This window comes from Epinephelus lanceolatus, chromosome 2 (genome assembly GCF_041903045.1).
Source record: "Epinephelus lanceolatus isolate andai-2023 chromosome 2, ASM4190304v1, whole genome shotgun sequence".
NCBI classification, from domain to species: Eukaryota; Metazoa; Chordata; class Actinopteri; order Perciformes; family Serranidae; genus Epinephelus; species Epinephelus lanceolatus.
The window spans coordinates 18938661-18960639 of NC_135735.1; the positions used below are offsets into that span (position 1 = coordinate 18938661).

Below are 21979 nucleotides of genomic sequence, written 5' to 3' on the forward strand. Positions count from 1 at the left end.
ACAGAGTGTCTTTTTTTCTTTGCTTGCATGTGATTTTTTTGCTCATATTTTGTTAATGCATGTACAGTGTAGTTTGATCTACTTTTTCTGAGTAGCTTTAACTACCCAAACTTCTCCCTAGGGTAGCTTTGCTGTAGTTCAGCTTCTTTCAGTGTGCAGTAATTGGTAGTTTGCACAGCTATACTTTCAAAGTAGCTTACTCAACACTGAATGTTTTATTGGAAGACTAAATGTGTGGATTTGGACTGGCATAACAACATACTGTTGGTGGATTAAATCCCTGGATATGAAAATATAACTTCCTTACCTCGGCAACAAGGGGGCGCTGTTTGACTTGGCTTGGGGATTTCTGAGGCGTCAAACTCGGTGTGAGGTCTGATTTTATCAGAGCCATAAATGTGTCTGTTCTTCTTGCAGTGCGATAATGAAGCGGCATAAATCTTCCTTAAAAAGATAAAGTGGATAAACCATCTGCATGCGGATAATAAACCACCTGAAAGTAATCTTCCAAACCACTCCCTCCGGGTCATTATAAATCACCTGACCGTCTGTGTCAACAGCAGTCAACACAGACGCCATCGCTGAGCTGAAGCAAGGAAGAATCAAAGGTGAGGTTGTTTATGTTGACACTCACAGTGCATTATGTTAGGGGTGCATTTAGTGTAAAATACCACCTTGTACGGAAAGTGGTTGTCTCAACTGAACACCAAGCTAATGTAGCGCAACTTGCTAGTAAACGTAAGGACTTCTAAACGCCATAAATGACAAGCTAACCAGCTAGCTTAAAGCTAACTGAGTTGACAGCCGCTGTAGGAAACAGCCCTGCTGAAAAACAACGGAAATACCCTGTTAGCACATCCAGACAGCGACCGGGAAGGTGCTAATTAATTGAGTACAGTTACCTTGCGAATATTAAACACGTCATACTACCGTCTTTTTTATTTAATAGCTAGCTAGTAGTTAACTGCTAACGCTCTTTTTTTTGAGCTAACCGACCGTTAACGTTGACTGTCGCATATGAAATATGCAAGGCAGTCATGTATTAAACAAAACAACGGTACGGTGTCGAGCAGGGAGCGGTTACGGAAACAATGCAAGGGTTAGTTTAATGCTGATTATTACGATTTAAATGGCAGTCAACTATTTAGCTAGTTGTTTTTATCCCTATTGCAATTAGGTGGCGAGGAAGTTCATAGATTATAAGTCAGTAATGTATCTAACTGCTTGCTAACGTTAACTAAAGTTTAAAGAGGAAGCTGGCAAGGTCATGTTGGCTCACGTCGAAAACACAAGATGTTATCAGGTTTTTACTTAAAGTCACAGACTAAGCTGTCTCTACTGTTGTTTTATTATTTAATTAAGCTGCTAACTTATTGTTACGATGATACATGAGTATTTGCTGGGGCTAGTTACTTACAGGCCTTGCAGTCTGTCGCCACTGTTTTGGGTAAACCTAGTTAAAACTACTGCAGTCTATTAAAGAAACTGTGATGTAATAAAACTTCCTCTTGCAAATGTTACAATCCCTATAGTTTCAGAGAAGTTTTAATACAATTTAAAGGGGAACACCCTTTAAATAAAGCATCCTAATATGTTATTACTAAGGCCTAGGAAAGTCAAATCTGTTTTTGTGAACATGAGCTACTCTGCTTCAAAGCCAGAAACCTTAAACTTGTGATGTCATGGTGGATAAAGTTTGGAGCTGCTCCATAAACAATGAATGGGATTTTGTGGATCCACAGACTGTTCGTATTCTTTATTTATACCAAAATGAGCTTTATCCTATTGTAGGGTTCCTGGATTTGAAACAGAAAATGTGCCCATAAACTTGGAACGTACCCCTGAGTGCTCTCAGTGTCATCTAATACAGTGGTCCCCAACTGGTCCAGCTACAGGGTCCAGATTTCACCTAGGTCATTAGTTCAGGGTCCACACTTTAATACATTCAGTGTCATACTTGCACTTGGCCATGTTGTCAAGGGCAGACTTTATAGCCTATGACATCACAAATTTGAGTTTTAGCACACTCAGGGTTTTGGGAGAGAGTTGTTCATTTTTACTTAATTTTGGGACTGTCTCAGACCATAGGAATGGCATGTATGAATTTTGAAAATGGGCAAAGTTCTCCTTTAATGATCATTATGACAAAGGCTGTGGTCTGTGGTGCTGTTAAATCACACCACCCTCATTAGCCTAAATGGATTTGACAACATATCAGAAACACCTTTCTGCATAAGAGAGCACTATTCAGCAGCACCACAAACCACAGCCTTCATTATAATGCTGACCATAAAGTTACACCTTTCTATAACAGTTGCAATATAAAGTAAACATTATAAGCTTTGATAAGGTAGGATTTTATTGTGGTGTTTGTTTCCCAGGAGACATGACATCTGCAGCTTGTATCATAGAGACGAACAGCAGCAAATGGGATTTTTTCTTTCAGCTAGTAGTTATCCACACCAACACAAGTTTTATATATGCAAAATGTTTTCTGTATTTGTCGTGCTTTAAAAAAAAAACAAAAAAAAAACTCCCTCGACCACGTCCATTAAGCTGTTATGTTTATATTTTATGATAAAGCATTTATGTTTCCCACGTTTAGGGTGATTAAAAGGTTGAAGTGCTGCGTTGTGCTTTGAAATGTTTGTTATTTGGTCTTATTTACTGCTGGTCATTTCAGTCTGACAGGCTGCTGGCTGGCTGCGCTATCTTTGACCACAGGTGCTGTAGCTAATGTCACTGGACTCGTATCACTACCATGGAATAAACACACACTGTACCACCTACTGTCAGAAACTCTCAACTCTTCCTTTCAGCATAACTGTACATTTGGCTTTTAGCTAAATACATCAATAGCACTTAAAAGAGAGAACAAAACAACTTCCTTGACCGTGCATTTTGTGTTGAATTTAGTAATGCAGCTTAATAATAAATGATCTCAGTGTCTAATAACTGTTATAGAGCACCTTGCTTGCTTAGACGCACGGCTCAGCGCGCTACTGCTTACTCCATGGAAGTATCATGTTCATGTGACAGAGTTCAGCCCCAAAGATAGGCACAGTGACTTTGATACCAAGTCCAAGAAGCAGCATGGTAGCAACTTTTAGTGTTTACAGACACTGTCACATGTGCCCTATCAACAAATCTGACATGCTCGCACACACCGCCCCACCAAGCTTTATTACCAGGCAGATTAAGAGGTTGCAGGCTCTTTAAGGGTTTGCACTGCAAGGTGTAAACTTCCCTGCCCTGTTAGGTCATTGCGTAGTGAATAAAAGATGCATTTGTGAGCAAGTTTTTCCAGCTTCTAAACTATCGTGCAATAATATCTTTTGGATTTCTCATCTTGATATCGCAACAGGCAACCCGCGATGGACTCCAGGTCTCGCAGACTTCCTTTTTGTCTGTCCAGCCCAAGGTCGTCCTACACATCCAGTCCAGCGGTCTCCTCCTCATCACTGGGCTCCAGTAGGTTGTACAGTAGGGAGACTGTGCTGAATAATGACCGCTTCCCGAGGGCATCGTCAGCTTACAAAGCCGACTTGGACCACCAGGTAGGCTGACTGCACACCCTTTAGGCTGACTGTAGGCTAGGAACCATGCAAAACACTCTTTGTTTTCTACACAGTGCACACACTTGTCTACAAATTTGCTTACAGCATAGTGGATAATTCAAATGGACTACATCACTCCCCTGGTTTACTCTGTTAGTCTTAGTGTTCTGTATATGGTGCTTCTAGTTTCACATTAGATTCACTTTTCATGCTCTATAGGGTTTTCTTTTAAATTTCAGATTGTGTTTTTAGCTGTCACAGTAGATGAACACCAGCTTCATCTTATTCAGCCTGGAATATAAAGGTCATAGGGTGACAGTGTCAGCTGGAATATTGTAGGTTTAAGATTGATAAAACAGTCGAGAGCAACAGTGACAACAACTGCACACATCAGGCCAAGTCCACATCATCGTGCTGTATCTGTGTTTCTTTCCCATTTGGGCCTTTTAGTCATCTGCCTTTCTAGTGTATTCCAGAGAGACAGTGTTCAAGTAAGCTCTTTTCTTACAGGTTCCCTCAGGAGCACATTACAGTAGCTAACTACATTTATCAGTGGTGCAACAGCAGACACTTTGGAGGTCTTTTTATAGGGCAGCCTAGATTCCTTGGCACACGCTGTGTGTATTTCAGTCCTGCTGCTCGTCAAGGCCCGTTTCAAAAGATAGTGTTACTGTTGGCTTGGGCCCTGTCTAGTTCCTGTTTTTTCTTGTCCAAGCTAGATGCAATGACCCAACAAACTACCAGTCTTCTGTGGTTTTATTATTTATGGTTATACTTAGATAAGCACAAATAAAATTATTCTCTGTTAGTGTGAGTTAAGAGACAAATATACTAAGAAAAAAAATGGCAGGTTCGCCAAATCACACCAACCTGTTGAATGTCCTTTCCTGTAGAACATTTTCAAAGCCAATCTTGAATCATAAAATTGGGATCAACTTGTCCTAATAAAAAAACAGGAGAAGTTAAAAAAAAACATCTTTGCCAATGCATGAGCACTAACTAATGCTATATGTTTTGCCTGTTCTCCTTTTTGAAGAGTTCTGGTTTCCTGAGCTCATCCAGAGACTACAGCAGCTCTGACAGTCGCTCCACCAGCTGGAAGTTGCCCTCTTCTCTGACATCCTCCAGCAGATCTTATGATCGCCCGTGGGCTGAATCCTCTCTCAGCAGTAGAAGCAAACTGGTACTGAAGCTGTGCTGTGTGTTTTAGCAGGCAAAATACAGCTCTTGTCAAATGTATCCTCTCAAACTTAAAACATTAGGGTAAAGGTTAGAGGAATGTTGCTGAATAATGTCATGGAAATTTATTCTTCAATGTATGTCTTTATCTTCCAGACTGATTCTGAGGCGAGGTTGGGGATGCGCTCCAGTCTGTTGAACGCCAGTGATGATGGTGATTCTAAAAGGGCCAAGCTGTCATACAACAGAGGGCTGTACTCAAGAACGGCCAGCACCTCAGCCACAGGATCCACCTATTCTGGTACTGGGCTCAGCAGTGGCAGAGGTACACAATACCAGTTTTGTGAAAGTCATGAGGAAAACTGGGACAGTTACACAATTTTTGAACCTGTATCCTATTATTCTGACGTGGGAAAAACGTAGAGATCTCACATTAATTCACACTGCATTAAGTTTCTCCAGAGTGCACCTGCATCTGTGATTATTCACAGTAAATGCACAGATAATACAGGGTATTTTGTGGTCCGTCTAAGGTCTAATTTGGCCTCACTGCAGGTGGTGACACTAGTGAAACAGTGGTGCTCATAGTGGAGATGATTCAAATAAGAAACTGCAGTGCTCTTTTGAACAAAGCTGTGCTGACAACAAACTTCTGGTCACGTGGGTTTTTTGAAGCTGGTTACTAATAAACTGCATGATCTAAAATTTAAGTTGAAAGCAATTAATTATATAAACAGAGTCACTGCAACATCACAAGCTGTTGTAAACCTGCCTAAAATAATAGTTTTAGGAGACCAAAAGATGTGAAGTTAAAGGTATACTCTGCCGGCACCTACCTGTATGACAGTACAGGCCAACTCCATGTCGCTCTTCATTCTGTCCTTCAGTTCTCGCCAGCAAAAGTATAAGTGAGAGCCAACCCCAGATTAGATAAATACACAGCCACACACTTCTAGTTGGTCATAAGTGATGATTGAGAGGGATTACTTTTGTATCCCTCTTTACTTTTAGAAGGAAAATCCTGCATAGTATATCTTTCAAACTGATCGTTTCTAAATGTAGATATGACTTTGTTTTTATGTACATGCATCGAGAAATGTAGTAGTATTCATGCAGTGTAGAATGACTGGGAAAATATGTCATTATGCTAAGCTAACTGAGTCATGTGGTCATTCAATTTAATATTTGAATGTTTTGCAGTTTTGAAGTGTTGATTTTGTGAAAAAGAATTTCAAGAACTTCAATTTACAATGGTATTAAACAGCATTTAAATCAAGTATAAGTACCTCCCCACCACCTCTAAATGCTATGAGTCTTGCAGTGATTTGAAAAATGAACCCAGCAAGCCTCTAAACCACTTGTCTCCTTTGTGTTACAGGTACAGGTGAAAAACAAAATGACACTTATGATTCATCGTGGAATTCATGCCGTTTACTCTCACGGTCTTCATCTTCCTCCTCAAAACCGCTGTTGTCTAGGACTGAGCTAGAGACAAAGACTGAACCCAGTCTCTCAGGTTTGGGAGAGCGAAGGATCAGAGCTCCTGGATTGGCTTCCTCATTGTGTAGGCATATTTTGTGATGTTAACACACAACCTGTGTAAATGTATTGACACACATAAGCCAGTATCACACAAACTGCTCTTCTCTTCCCTCATTTCAGATCAGACAGACAGAGTGACCTCCACATATGCACAGGGAGCTCGGCCTAAAGAAACTGCCTACTCTCCCTCCTTTTCTTCCTCCTCCTCCACTGCTAGAGAAAGCTCCCTAAATCGGCACCTCTCAGCCTCCACCTCCCACCGGTCTTCTCCTCTAGTGCATGACTTCAGCAACAGGACCCCATCCCGTTTCTTGAGCGGCTCGTCCACCCTCCACTCATCTCAGGAACAAACAAGAAACCCAGACTCCTCTTTAGATATGTATTCCTCACACACCTCCAGGTACACCACTCCCCTGCCCAGACCAGAGGCTACTCTTCCTCCAAGGCCAGCCCCTGAGGGTGGAGAGCCAGAGGGTCGTCGCTCCACCCGACGCCTTTTGTCCCGCCTCTTTTCACGGCGCTCCAGCCAAGACTCTTCCAGTGGATCTTCAAGTGTGCGCTCCCTTGATGATGACAGTCCATCAACTGGTGGAGAGTCTGTGGACAGTGACGAGGGGGCCAGGATGTCTAGTGTGGAGCCTGACACTGGAGGGTCAGAGGCAACCTCAGGTAGCCTCAGGAATCGTAGGGCAGACCTCGCCCCTATCCAGGAAAACCGCAACGATGGCTATCGTAGTGGCCTGGCTCCATCCAGAATGGGGTCTTGGAGAGAGCCTGGCGTCAGCAGTAGTAATAACACCAGCAGTGGAGGAGGCAGCAGCAGCAGCTACTCCTGGCTTTCCTCCTCCCTCCGTGGCCGCTGCCCTCCCCTCCTCGCTCGCCTCAGGAGACACACTCGGGATGATAGTGCACCGTCAGCTGCAGACGTAGAAGAAGGCTACAGCCGTCCACAGCATTTACTAAGAAGATGGGATGACCTTGAGTATAAAGCAACACAGGAAGAAGATAACGATGACGATGATGACGAAGAAGAAGAAGAAGAGGAGGAGGAGGAGGAAGACGAAGGAGCGGTTGGTTTAGAGGCCTTTGGCACAGGTCGCCCCTGCAGACTTGAGAATGAGACATTACCAGAACTGGAAGATGCCTCACTTGAATTTTCACCACGCCGCAGAGTCGGAGTATACGACAACATTTCAGTTTCTATGGGTCCATTGGGCGGTGTCGAGAGTCAGGTGGATGGACAGAAGGAGAAACACATTTCCAGTAGGGATCAAGAGAAGCTACGCAAGATCAAGGAGAGGTGATGGATCTTTATCTCCTACATGTGCCTTTAATACTTTGTCCTTTTAGAAAACTGATAATAAGTAATTTGGGTGATGTGCCTGATCGCTGTCTCACTGTGAAATGAGCATGAATATTAATTTATTTTTTACTTAAAGAACAGTGATACTGTTTTTATCAGGCCTTACTTAATAGAAATGTTTGTCATATTAGTAAAATTTTTAAATTATCATGTTACTTGAAAGTTTTTTTTTTTTTAACTTACACCCTCAGGTGACTTTATTAAGTGAGGCAGGCACGCCAGCCTTACTAACAAACATGTCCACCTCCTTCAGCCACTCATTGTGAAGCAATGGTACATTCATACTGAACACACACAGAGGAAATTCATATTTATTGGGTTTTTCCCAAAAACTTGTGAAACGGAAATTATAGTCTTTGGCCCCTGTACTGTGACGTATTTCCTAAGGAAACGGAATATTTAAGAGGTGTACTCTTAAAAAAAATGGATTTGAATTGCTAAAAAATAAGTGGGCCAGTAGTTTAGCATGATAGGAGCTACAGCGGAGTCTGCTACTAAGTGTACTGTTTTGGTGTGTCTCAAATCACATACTTCCATTAGTACACTTCCATGTAGTATACTATGTGCACTGTGTACTCACTGCCGTAGTGCACAAATTTCGACAGGGTAGTGTTGTCTCAAACCAAACATGGCCGTTGTGCACTCACCGGAAATGATGACCGCAAACTAGCATTAGTATTTGCGTCATCGTTCGCGGTACTAAATCATTACAGACTGCTAAATTAACCCAATAAACACACTGCTGGCTTATACCCGACAACAGTATGGTGGTGCTTAGTGCAAAAAACACATGTATTTGTACAATACAGCGCCATTCACAGTCGCACAGTCCTCTGCCGCCATTTCCTGTTTGAAAAGTGGTCCCTCCCCTTCCGCTACGTAGCCAAGATGGCGACCATTGAGGGCAAGAAGTGTCCATAGTTCCACAATCAACTTCTTGACCGTTTTGAGTGCACCATCCGGGTACTCATAGTGCACTGCATTTTTCCATACTTCTCAGTGTGAACGCACTTATGCACTCAAAATATTAAGTGTAAGTACAGAAGTACGCGATTTGAGAGACAGCATTGGTCTCACACACACCTCCCTTGCCGCTAGATCAGTTTTGAAGTGTGGTTTTATATGACTGGTGTGGCTAGCCAGTAGCTGAAGTCTCATTTATTTGGATAAACTTTTGGAAATGTTCTTAAGTGCAGGATGAGTAGTCAAACGTTTAAGATGGTTTTATCTGGTTTTGCAGAAAGAGAGTTTACATCAAAGTCACGGTCTTTTCTCTGATACTGATTTTATTATTATTTTTTTATTTTTTTATTTTTTTTTACATATTTGGCATGTAACATGAGATCAAGGTAGACCTAAATATCCTCCTCTCCTGCTACAGACTGCTGCTGGAGGATTCTGACGAGGAAGAAGGCGACCTGTGCCGAATCTGCCAGATGGGGGAGGAATTGGCATCCAACCCCCTGATTCAGCCTTGCCGCTGCACAGGAAGTCTGCAATATGTCCACCAGGAATGCATCAAGAGGTGGCTCCGCTCCAAAATTGGCTCAGGTAGATACAAACCTCTTACTTGGCTGCAGCTTTCACCAAAACAATGTCTTGTCAACCAAGTTGATCTGTTTTTATTTTATTTTATTTTTTTAGGCACGAACCTCGAGGCCATCACAACATGTGAACTCTGCAAGGAGAAACTGTGTTTGAACATAGACAACTTTGACATTCAGGAGTTATACAGGACACATGTGCAAGTGAGTCACTTTTTGGACTTCTTTTAGTTAGACAATTGAATTTCAAAATGTACAGCACCCAATACATATGTGTTTTGTCTTTCTTCACAGTCCGAATATGATGAGTTCATCAGTAGCGGTCTCTATCTGGTGGTACTGCTGCATTTCTGTGAGCAGAGGTTTTCCGATGTCCTGGGAGCGGTCGATGCTGCTGGGGTGAGAACACACACGCACACACACGACTCTGTACTTAAATGCTTGTGAGGACCCATCATTGACATTACGCATTCCCTAACCCTTAACCTAGCCATTACAAATGAATGTTCAATCCCCAACCCCTTATCTTTACGCATGTAGACTGCCTTTCTTTCGGTCTGAACTCTCTAACAGGCCTTTAAAGATCTCAAATGGCACACACACAAAGAACAGATCTACCTATCCACCTTATTCGTGAGGGTGCTACCGTAGTAATGATTATGGGTGAAACTTGCAATGAGATCATTTGCCTTCAGTTTAGCAAATAACGTTAAATTAGCATTTTCTAAAATGTCCTTGAGGAGCTCTACCTGTCGCACTGTCCACATCTGTAACCTTAGAACAACCAGACTAAGCTAAATTTGTGGCTTTGACAACTGCGTGTCGAACATGCACCTAGAGCTAAAAGGGATTGTTCCTGTAACTAACAGTACAGTTTTCATCGCCTAGGAGTAGGTTGCTGCCGGTCCTGTAGAATACCAGGCTGTCCGGTATTGAAAAACAAAATGTACTGTCTCTAACTGAATCAATACGGGGCTGGTTTGTCCCACGTACACTACATTTTCACATGCTCAGAGCAACGTAAGAAATGATAAAACCAAGAGTTTAGAGAGCAGAGAAGTCATAAGTCAGATTTTGCAGAAAGAGAGAGAGACACCTAGAATGACAGGTCTGTTGTCACTCAGCATTAGTAGATGAAATCTGTCTTTCCCTGTCTGACTGCATTCTCATCCTACATTAGAAAATTGCCTTTTATAAAATAAACTCAGCAGCATACCGTGAATTCTGTGTTTATGTTGGTCATCTCGGCTGACAGTGTGTTACTGACTTACAGAACTTGTGTAATATATGAAATGAATGCCTGAAGTGATTTATTTTACCACTACGTCATATTACTGAAGTCTGCTGCTAAAGTTGGCATTATGTTTTACTCAGTAGAACTCCGATTAATTAAATCAGTAGTGATGAAAATGTATACATTGAGTCATTAAGGCAGGCGAGTGGAGCATTAGCTGAGGGACGTCACGTGTATTCACTTTACGTGGAGCTAAAATCTATATTGAATTATGTTTGTTGAAGTTGTTAGTGTCTGTTAATGAGTAGTGAAAATCATATATTGTCTTTTAGAAGCTGAAGATGTTTACCGCAAGCTAGCTCGGGCTCTGTTAAATGTAATGTAGCAAGGCAAGCTAATTGCTAATGCACTTGGTCAAAATGGACAACCACCATTTCTTTGTGATGACTGGCAGAGGTATGATCACATTATCCTGTTTTTTAGGTGCAACAGGTGGGGCGTTCCACATTTTATTTCCTAATCATCTGGGACAAAGTATTAGCATACCGTTACCATTGCGAAAATGCCCAAAGTTGCTCCCATAATTCACGCATGGACCAGGAATAAGGTGGATGGTGCTACTTCAGCTCTACAGTCGATGATATCATTGGCTGAAAGAGCCATTTGTATTTTATTGCTGTCAGACTTCATTACAGTGTACAGGGGTGCCGTTATTCAGTGTTTAACATACTGTAGCCGTCTTACACATTGAATCAGAGACAGCCGAGTCAATACTGATTTGCACAATTTGAAAATGTTTAAATGATGAATTGTGGTCGATTTTATAAATCTTGAAAAGAGAAACTGCTTCCTTTTCTCACCCAGTTATTCAACCTGGTGAGAATTCTTCATGAACACATGGACAATCTTGAAAGTATGTTGCTCAGTCCTTCTCTTCTATGCTTTTGTGTTTGTTGAAAAACAGTTAATCTTTCATGTGTAATTCCCATGTTTAAAGCAGTGGCATTGCTGTAGATATCTCACCTGCGTGTTTTCATTGTTGTATTAATTATGTGGCTACAGAATCTGACTAAATGTGTCTGGATTGCAGTTCCTCATGGGGAAAGTGTCGAGGAGCTGCGAGACAACAGACCATCTATTGAGTTTTCCGACCTGGACGATGATCTCGAAGAGGAGTACTAATTACGTGAAAGAGATGGATCCAGGGTGAAAAAAAAATAAATTAAAAAGTAAAAATAAAAGTGGGTCACTCCATGTCATGTTCACTCCATGGTAGCGCACTCCGTTTTCACACATGCTTTGACATTGTCATGTTCATCTGAAACGCAGTGGCAGTGAGAAATGCCAGGTGCACACAACATCTCGCCTTTGTTGCCGGTGGCTTTTGCAGATATGCAAATACAAACTCAAAACAAATGAGTGCGTTAAAAAAAATAAAAATGTTTCGGTTGACACCACTGTATTTGCGTTTCTATGAGAGTGCACTTTATTCAATTATAATTAAAGAATAATGCAAGTCTTTTTAACTGTTATACCACAAGTGCTTTAATGTTTAAATGAAAAGGCAGGAATATGAAATTGTATCGAGCGGCAACAGTAACAAGGTTGAGTCGTACTTAAGTCGTGACGGTAAGATGGATGCTTTGGAGAGAGAGAGACTATTAAAAAGTGGCAATTATTCCTTTTTATTGTCTGTTTTAATTTCTCCACTGAGAATATGTTTTTAAAAAAAGACAACCCCATCAGTAAATGTTCTCCACCTTTGTTTCTGTGTTTGAAATGCTTTATGTACTGTATGTCTGTAAATCTAGTTTCATGCTTTCAGTTTTGGAAATAAACATTGAATGCAAACTGCCATTTCTGTTCAGTCCTCCTTCCTTTATTATATAGTCATTTACTGTTATCTTTTAATGTTCTAGGCACAATATAGCTAACAAGGTGCTTGTGAGTTACACTCTCAGGTAGGATGGCCTGCTCTCGCCACTTAATGTGCTTTAATCGTGTTAAATGCTTTTAAATCCAGAATGAAAGAATAGAGGTAGATTTTTTTAAGCTGTTCCCTGGTTTCAAAACTATTTTTAACTTCTGAGTTGTGAGTTCCTTTTGCTTCATTTCCTTTTTTATTTTGTCTGTTTTTATTTATGCTACTGCTTGTTTTGTTCAGGTCTGCCGTGAAAGAGATTCTTAATGTCAGTGGGACGCTTCTTAAACTAAAGGCTAAATTTTAAAAAAAGAATTGTGTAGACGGCTCTGACAGGACTCACTGATAGTGGTGGTTAAATCTCAGCTCCATTCTCTCAACTGGAGGTAAACTGCTGTACACAGGAATCCAAAATCTCCCCACTCCCCACCTCTGACACGAGTACTTCTGTATGAGCCTGGTTCCAGACTGATTGTGTCTACTTCTACGATTTGGACAACAATTCGAACAAAATGAACAAACAAAATGGCAGCTCAGTCTAACTATCATGCTGCCTCTTAACCTGTTCAATAGGAAAACTCTACAGCAGAGGTATCAAGCATATGGCCCGTGGGCCAGAACCAGCCCACCAAAGGGTCCAACCTGGCCCACTAGATGACTAGACTACAATATGCCAGGTTTCAGGAGCTAGTTAAACTATGCTTACTTTGTGTGAATTCTGCTTCACAGGCTTTCCCAACTTCACCAGGATAAAGTTCTTTGATATAACAAAGAATACTTACTGTGACCATGTTTAAAGATACTGAACATTGTGCAAAATATTGTCAATCAGCAGCTTCAGTTCAAAAGAACCTGTATCAAGAAATGTGTTGATGAATGCACATGTAATGACAGGGAGAAGTAGACTGACTGCACATGGAAAAACTGAGACGTACTGTTGAAATTGCACTTATTTTTCTTCAGACATCTCAGGCTGTTCGTCTGTTTTGTAAAAGTATGAATGTCTACAGAGTGTACTTGTAATTCTTCACACAAAAAAAGGGGAAACATTGGAGCTGATGGTACTTGTGCGATGGTTTTATTGGTCCGGCCCATCTGAGATTATATTGGGCTGTATGGGGTCCATGGACTAAAATGAGTTTGACACCCCTGCTCTATGGAAAGAGAAAGGAAAAGCTGCCAATAAATATTATGTTAATGCTAATTATAATATTTTAAATTGAGATAATATATTCCAAGTATGAGCTCATGAAGTGATTCACAAGTCCATAATTCATTGTCAGTGGACCAACCCTAAGTGTTTTTCCCCCCGGTTAATAATTAATATTAGCTCTACTGTTAAATCTTTGCATTGTAAATTCTGTTTTAGGGTGGATTTTCCCTTTAAAGTACATGACAAAATTACTTTCTACATGCAGTGGTAGATGTCTTTACACCACGTACACTAATCACAGTGACAAGACAAAAAGACACATCTTTGAAGAAAGAAAATTTTATTGGAAGGGTACTGTACCTGATTTGAGCGAGATCTGTTTAGGAGTGTTGGGAAAGTTTAAGAAAAACAAAACAAAAAAAACAAAAAGCCAACCCACTACGATTTGGTTTACAACGTGATATGAATGGGTTACAAGCCGCACTGAGGCAGTCCCACAGAGTGAAAGGAAAGCTCAGGCTTTTTGACATTCAAACGACTCAGAGCATCTTTGGTTCATTCTTAGTTATAAAACATATTTACAAAGCATTCACAGCAAATGCCAGTGCAATCTGAACGTCTTTTTAAAAACTCTCCAAAGCTCAATGTGCTTAAACATAGTGAGGAACTGAAGCTCCACAACATATTAAAGTGCGTTCTTGCTCAGTAGTTAAGTGCATAGGAAAGTCAGGTCTACACAAACAGACAAATCACACAAACATGTCTGGATCATTCTGAGGTTAAGACAGTGTCCTAAACCTTTCAAACTAATCAGCAGGACTAAACTCTCAGATTTCTCTCTTTCATAATTTACGCATTAAGAACTAAAACATATAGTTTGGCATCATTAAGTCAACTGAATCTGTAAATACACTGAAAATAACCCTATCCAGTGGCTTCAATACTCCCATTTCTTCTAAAGCAGTGATGTTAAAGGCACAGTAAGTGAGATTCTTTTTTTTATCCATCCCATTTTTTCCACTTATTTAAAGGCAGTTCAACTAAAAATACAAACGTGTTTTCTTGACCACAGTGCAGTCTCTTAGTATAGATAGTTTTACTATGACTTTGGAGATAACGTTCACATGCACAAAATATTCAGAAAAAGACTATATTCCCACTGAGATGTTTACATGGCTAATGAAAATCAATATTACACTAATATTTCTGTTAACATGCAGCTGTGCATACTCCGATTAACGCTCCCTAACATGTTGTTTTTCACGCCATAATATAGGAAAGTGGAACAGCTGCTTCTTTACATCAAATAGGACTAGGACTAGAGTTAGACTGTGTCAACACAGCTTTCCTCTTTCATCCCTTAAACCACCTTCTTAAAAAGGTCGACGTTGCCATATTTGTCCATATCCAAAAACCTGCTGATATCCAAGTCTCTCATATTGTTTAAAAGCAGGTGTGTTTCTTCTTCCAACCACAAATGTGGGCTTTTCTTTTGGGCATGCATCTCTACACCAAACTTTCTTGCAAACTCCTGGTGAGTTGGTTTGTGCACACTGTATCCATGACAACACATAGAGCTAACTGTAAACAGACAAGAGGCCATGTGACCCAAACTGCGGTAAAACCCCCAGTTGAGGTGCATATTCTGAATGCGCTTTGTACATGTCCAAAGAATGCTCCTTACACCGGAATCCCACATATCTTAATCAGAATCATGTCTTAAGCATCCATCCATCCATCCATCCATTTTCATAACCGCTTATCCTCTTGAGGGTCGCAGGGGGCTGCTGACATTGGGAGAGGCAGGGTACACCCTGGACAAGTCACCAGACTATCACAGGGCTGACACATAGAGACAGACAACCATTCACACTCACATTCACACCTACGGCCAATTTGGAGTCACCAGTTAACCTGCATGTCTTTGGACTGTGGGAGGAAGCCGGAGTACCCAGGGAGAACATGCAAACTCCACACTGAAGGGCTCCCCCAACCCTCCCCCTGCACCACCTCGCCGCCCATATTTGGAATAATACTGGAATACTAGTATGCATGTAAACATAGTCAGTGTAAACTACATGACATACATGAGAGCTACAGTTTGTAGTGTCTTCTTTTTTCTGGTAGACAGTTATGGGTCGTACTTTGGGAGAGAACATTAGCTCTAAAACTATTGATAGAAACGTCTGGGCAGTATTGTGAGTATTTAAAGAGAAACTATATAACATGTAAAACAGTGCAAGTCAAAGAAAATAAAGTTTTTTGTACCTGCATTTTCAGGTGAACTGGCCCTTTAAAAAGTCTATTAATGTATTGATTAGTTGTAACTGTGTGATCAGCAGTTGAAAAATCAGTTGATTAGACTGAGCAATGTAAATAGATTTTAAACAGTAAATGGACGTTTTGTTTCTGATAGTTTGGAGTCACTCATACATCAGTGCAATTTAACTCCAGTCATAAGGCTGAATGGGAGTGTTTTGTCGGGTTATATGTTTCTGTAAATCAAGTCAAAATCTTTTTACAATCTAAAAACCCCCCCCCCCCAAAAACAAAGAAAACTCTTAACATCCCACTAACGATTAACATTTACCAGAGAGCCCCAGTATTTACATTAGGTATAACACAGGGCCCTTAATAAACAAAATCTAAAATAACCCAAATTAAGATACTGAATTGACGGATATTCACAATTCTCTAACAATATTTACAGTTTTACACATCATTCTAGAAATTTTTGCAGGCTTGAGCAGGATAAATAAATAATTTAAAAAAAGGAGAGAGGCTGCATCTGCTCTTGCTGAAAAGTATGACAATGCACACAAGGCACATCGATACTCCCTGAGGCTGATTACTAAAGCGAGCTCAGTCAGCATCTGTTATAATACTGGTGCCATCCGCGTCATCAAACGTCCTCCTGTAGCGGACGGTGGAAGTGAAGTAGGCTCTTTTCTTCTTGTAGACGATAAAGCCGACAACTAAAATGAGAGCGATGATGACCACGATGAAGAGACCCAGCGCCACTGGTGAGCCTTCAGACTCTGGGGACGCAGAAGTGAAGTTCTTGTCATCATGTTAAAGTTCATACTACAGATAATAGCTGTGGCACCTATCTTATCATCTTACTCTCAGCAAGAAGGTAAATAAGCACATTTACCAAAATATCAAACCATTCCTTTAATGCAGTCGTCATACTCACTTGCTGCAGTTTGGCAGACAACACGACTGTAGCTGCTCTTGCAGCTGACAAGTTTCCAGGATCCTTCATCTCCTGCAACCATGACGGCACAGTAGGGCTCCGACGTCTTCACAGTAACCCCGGGGTCAGACTTCCAGTTGGAGTAAGCCAGAGCCGAGCCGTCCTGCCAGGACACAGGTTTACCTGAGAGAAGGATCAAGGGGATAATGAGAGGGAGAAGGATCCATCATCAGTCTAACAACACAAATGTCACAAATAATGTGTTTCTGTATGATGTTGAGGGGTAATATCTGACTCGAAAGAACACGTTAAGGTAATCAAGCTGATGCTATTTATTAATAATTCTTATATATGAGCCTGGTCCTTGGGTGCACCTGAATTTCGTTGCATGTTTGTACTATGGCAGTAAAGAAATCTGAGATACTCCAGGGTTAGTCTGCATGTAGTCTCTATATACAGACTCTACATTCAGTGAATGTAGAATCTGTAGGCAAACCCCGGAGATCTTGCCTCCAGAAGAAGAGCGGAAGAGCCCTGGTTTCCGGTGCTAGGCTGTTTGTAGTCCGCGTGATATTGATCAATCACATTTGAGCCGGCTGCAGTTGTTACCAGGTTAAACGCTCTGTGTGGTGAACTAACGAGGCGGAACATAATTGGCCACTGCAAACTCTGAATCCATCGCAGTGGTTCAGCATATTTACTTATATATAAACGGAAGTCGGCAACGGAAATTCGCCTCCTCAAACCGGAATGCCAAAAAAGGCTGTATCACCGTCTGCCGGAAGTCAGACGCCGAATACAGCCAATGGGTTCCGAGAATGGTCTGCATGAGATGGAGCCAGCCACCTGGAGGAAGAGAGGCTTTACCCGGTCAGACCTGAACTAACGTTATCCTTTGCCTTCTGCTTAGAAGTGCTGAATTTACAGCTCAAAGAAAATTCATAGTCTCTCGCTTTTGTTTGATATCTAGTGTCAGCAAAAAATGTTGCACATGTCCAGTCCATCGTCAGCGCAGTTAATACACATAAGCTCAGAGGGCTAACTTGGTTTGATTACTGTATCACATGAATATACGGAAAAAAATAACGAACAGTCGAATATTTGTATTGAACAGCCAAATCTTATTCGACTGACATTAGTCTGAGTTGGGTACAGCTGTACTATAATTATAATCATAATTTAAATATTTGAAAACTGTAGATTGGAAGTGTCATGTTATCTAAATCCTCAGCAATGTGTTACTGTCCTGCTTCCATTTCACATTGTGAGGTTTACCTTGCTTATCAAGCTCCACGTCGAGCCACACTCGACTGGTGATGAGAGGGTCATCAAACATGTACTTTGACACAAAGTCGTTCTCCTCTTTGGTTTTTAAGGTCAGTACTTGAGAATCTGTCAGCAGCAAAAAAAAAAAAAAGATTAGACTACAGTCGCTTCAGGTGAATATTAATTACAACCCTTAATACACCAAACAACAATTCACCCATGCTCTGACAGATGCTCCTGGCCTGCTCCATGCTGTACACGCTGTAGTTGTAGAAGCTCATGTCAAAGGCGTAACAGTGATCCTTGTGCTGCACCCACATGGACCCACTGCCGCTCTGAGGGCAGCGATTGGCCACTGGGGCAACCTGCGGTCTGGCTCCTGATTCATAACAACACAGAGATAAAATGGACGACGGTCAGTGCCACTCCAACACAAATTACGGCCTCACACGGGGTATTTTTGAAAACAGGGGTGTTTCCCTCCTTTGTTCTTAAGGACATTCCTGTCCACACGAGCACTGTTAGTCGCACTCTCTGAACCCTCTATTCCTCTATATAGTGGAAGAGTAGCTGTACATTATCAGGGTGTCTACAGGTATCACAGTTAAATTTAATGCTTTTTAAGACCTGTCCAAGACACATTTTAACCAAATTTAAGCCAGATTTTTGGACAAATCATGTTTCACCTAAGAATCGTAGGAAAGAAGTATAACTGCGGGGCGTTGGTGGCTTAGTGGTAGAGCAGGCGCCCCATGTACAAGGCTGTTGCCACAGTGGCCCGGGTTTGAATCCAGCCTGTGGCCCTTTGCTGCATGTCGTTATTTTTACTTTCTAATGCTTTTAAATGATTTATTTTTAAATCTTTATGCATTTTATTATTATTTAGTTTCTAATCTTCATTTATTTATTTATTATTATTATTAATTATTATTATTATTATTATTATTATTATTTTAATCTTTAAATTTTATTTTATTTTATTTTTTTTATGCATTTTATCATTATTATATCTCATACTTGTTTTATCTTATCATATTGCCTTTTAGTCTTTTAGTTTTTAGCTCCAGTGTTTCCTCATGGGGGGCCTCCACACTGAGAGGTGTGTCCGGTCTACCCGCGGGGACGTCACCCTGGAGATCCCTCAGGCCCAGAGGACTGGGGGCTCTGCACCATGTGTGGAGTCCACCCCAGTCTGTCTGGGTCAGGGTGGTCTCTGTGGTGGTGTTCCCTGTGGCCGTAGGCTGTGGCGCCTCTCAGTGTGGATGGCTCCCCATAGGTGGTTCTATCCTCACCTGGTTCCTCAGTGCCCAGCCATATTATTGACTATATTGACTGTGTGTGTGCATGCGTGTGTGTGTTTATATGTGGGGGTGGGAGGGGCGGGTTTTCAATATGTATGTAGTATTTTTGTTTGTTTTTATTCTGTGAAGCACTTTGTGCTGCATTTTTAATGTAAGAAAAGTGCTATACAAATAAAGTTTGATTTGATTTGATTTGAAATTTAAGACTATTTAATGACTTTTAAGGCCTTACTGTTGTACCAATGAATTTAAGACATGGTAGGACTTTTTAAGGACCTGTAGACACCCAAAATAATGTCCTGTTAACAAGCACTATTTTTAGACATGTCTCCCAGTGCACAAAATGTCACTTCACACCTCACAAAAAGGAGCTAACAGCACACACACACTCTGACGTCTTTCTAAAGACTCAGATTTCCCTGTCTACACATCAACATTGAAAACAGAGTTTCTGAAAATCTTCACCCTGGACAGACTTTTACAAAAGATCTGTTTCAACCTAAAATGGTGATGGAAGAAGAACAATGCGGTTCTATAAATAAATCATAGTGTCTTACTCTGGGAGGCGGTTGTGATGCTGGTGGTGTAGCAGAGGGCTCCGTTTACCAGCGTATTACAGCTGGTCCTCGCCCAGGCTCCATCAGGGGTTATAGTCACACAGCTGGCCTCTTGTTTGTCTGAGCTGGAGCCCTCCTGTGAGTCTGAGATGGTGGCTTTGTAGTCAAACTTTGTTCCATCAGACCACTCAAAGGCTGAGCCACCGACCTGCACGGAGAGAACGACTCTTATGTTAGTCTATCTGGTGAAGTGAAATTATGAGGTGCCATCATGTAAAAGAAATCCACATGAGAGGTACTTGAGAAGCACTCAGTGTAAGCTTGTAAATTATTTTTGCTCAGATTTTGATTTTTCTTACATCTTGGTTCGACAGGCCAATCCACAGCGAGAAGCCATCCGTCTTGGCGATGAGCTTCACGTGTGCGTCGTGCTCGATATCGTGGATGCTTGCCAGGTGGCCGCCACGCTGACCGCACTCTTTCAAAGCCTGCTGCCAATTTAGCTTTTGGGTAACAACCTCGTAAGTTAAGTTGCCGTACTGTTGAAAATCCAAGGATGACTTGTTGTACTCATGTTTCAATTCTTGGGAGGGAAGGGTTAAAATGTGTGTGAGATCATTTGACAAGTAAAATATTTGCAGTAAAGGCAGATGAACAGAGAAATATGAATTATGATGTTAAGTGTGAAACACCAACCGTTGTCCAGTTTGCAGGTCACAATGGTCCTTTGTTTGAACTCTGCGAATAAGCTCGGCCTTGAGATGAGAATCCAGTTGCCGTCAACGGTGAGACCGGCCAAGAATGGTCTGTCTACTTCTGGTCTGCCTTTTGCCCAGTTGGAATATTGGACATTTGTGCCATCATACCACTTCATCTGGTTATCTACAGCAGGACAATATTACTATTAACCCTGGCATAATTACAAGATTTTAAATTTAAAAAAGAAAGAAACAAAAAAAATCCTTCATTCTGTCAATCACTTGTCACTTTTTTGTGGTGTTTCAGTCCTCATTACTTCATCAGGTAAATATTGTATAAGCAAAAATCCCTGGTGCCATATTAACCCAGCCCCTGGAATAACCGACCAATCAGAGGGCTCTAGCAGCACCTCCTATCATCCATACAAATTAAGGTCAATGAGCTCTGTGATGGTACCGGTTATGATCTGATGCAGCTGTTTGAAGGAGAAAAATCCCTGTTATCAGATCAATAATGGCCAATACCTTCAGTTTAGCTATCAGGATTATCAGCAGAAAAATGTGTTGCCTCTCTATTACATAACACACCAACTACATCTTAAAAAAACAACTGAAAAAACTGACACAGATGTCCATTAAAGTGCTCACCGTTGTTATCTTTGTACAGCCCCAGCCAGACAAACTGGGCCAAGGTCTGAAACGGTATGAGCTGCTGCTTTATAAACTCGTTCTCCTCTTTATTTCGGATGGTTAGGATGTCTGCACCTGCATCTGAAACATAAAGGCATCACCATTAACAACTGAAGCAACATCAGCCTGTTATAAAGAGTTGGGAGTTCATGCACAGCTTTAAAACAAAGTGTGGAGATAGGTTTGGCTTGTTTCATGTAGCGATGGGGATTTTGATAGCTGTGACGTGCAGATAGCAGAAGGGGAGGAGAGTTACGCCTGAATTAGGCAGCTAATGGCAGGCTTACACACACAGTCTACAGCCTGTGAGTCAGACTAACGTGCCCAGAAATTCTTACGAAATTTTCTGCAGGTATCTTGAATCTGCCCTTGGTCAAACTGTTCCCATCTGGTGGCGACCAGCTGGAAGGAGTAGCAGTTGTTCTTGAAGGGGATCCAGTTTGGACCATTTATCTTGTGGGGGCACTTCACTGCAACATCCTCTGGTGTGGTGATGATCTCGTCTGTAATACAGAGGTTTAAATTTGGTTTAGTTCCAAGATATTAGCATTTCCAAGAACACTGACGTATGCTAGCAGAAAAGGAAGGGACTTTAGAGGAGATGAAACCTGTAAAGTGCTTTTGTTGAAGTGTGAAGTCTACACACGTCTCAAATTTTGACACAGTATTATGACACTTAACAAGGACTTAATTCATGAGGAACAACAGCGACAAAAAATGGATTAACTTCCCTAATTATTTCACTCAAGCATAAAAAAATCTGTTTCTATTATTTCTT

The 21979-nt window shown here is 41.2% G+C and overlaps 2 protein-coding genes across 2 annotated transcripts in view; one reads left to right on the forward strand and one right to left on the reverse strand.

Moving 5' to 3' along the window:
* The first annotated feature begins 394 nt into the window (after nt 1-394).
* Nucleotides 395-12276, forward strand: marchf7 (membrane-associated ring finger (C3HC4) 7). Its single transcript, XM_033628997.2, has 11 exons — nt 395-608; nt 3365-3557; nt 4594-4740; nt 4893-5061; nt 6115-6300; nt 6399-7578; nt 9023-9192; nt 9286-9389; nt 9480-9584; nt 11284-11332; nt 11510-12276. Exons 2-11 carry the CDS (start codon nt 3375-3377, stop codon nt 11599-11601), a joined length of 2385 nt encoding a protein of 794 aa, XP_033484888.2. The 5' UTR covers nt 395-608; nt 3365-3374; the 3' UTR covers nt 11602-12276.
* A 1540-nt stretch (nt 12277-13816) lies between these two features.
* ly75 (lymphocyte antigen 75) overlaps nt 13817-21979 on the reverse strand; it is a 35180-nt gene continuing 27017 nt past the window's right edge. The window contains exons 27-35 of the mRNA XM_033628981.2: nt 21540-21704; nt 21160-21282; nt 20510-20695; nt 20173-20396; nt 19814-20021; nt 18173-18334; nt 17959-18081; nt 16690-16866; nt 13817-16531 (exon numbers count right to left, since the gene is read on the reverse strand). Coding sequence (XP_033484872.2) covers nt 16356-16531; nt 16690-16866; nt 17959-18081; nt 18173-18334; nt 19814-20021; nt 20173-20396; nt 20510-20695; nt 21160-21282; nt 21540-21704 — 1544 coding nt within the window. The 3' untranslated portion in view covers nt 13817-16355. The remainder of the gene's footprint in view (nt 16532-16689; nt 16867-17958; nt 18082-18172; nt 18335-19813; nt 20022-20172; nt 20397-20509; nt 20696-21159; nt 21283-21539; nt 21705-21979) is intronic.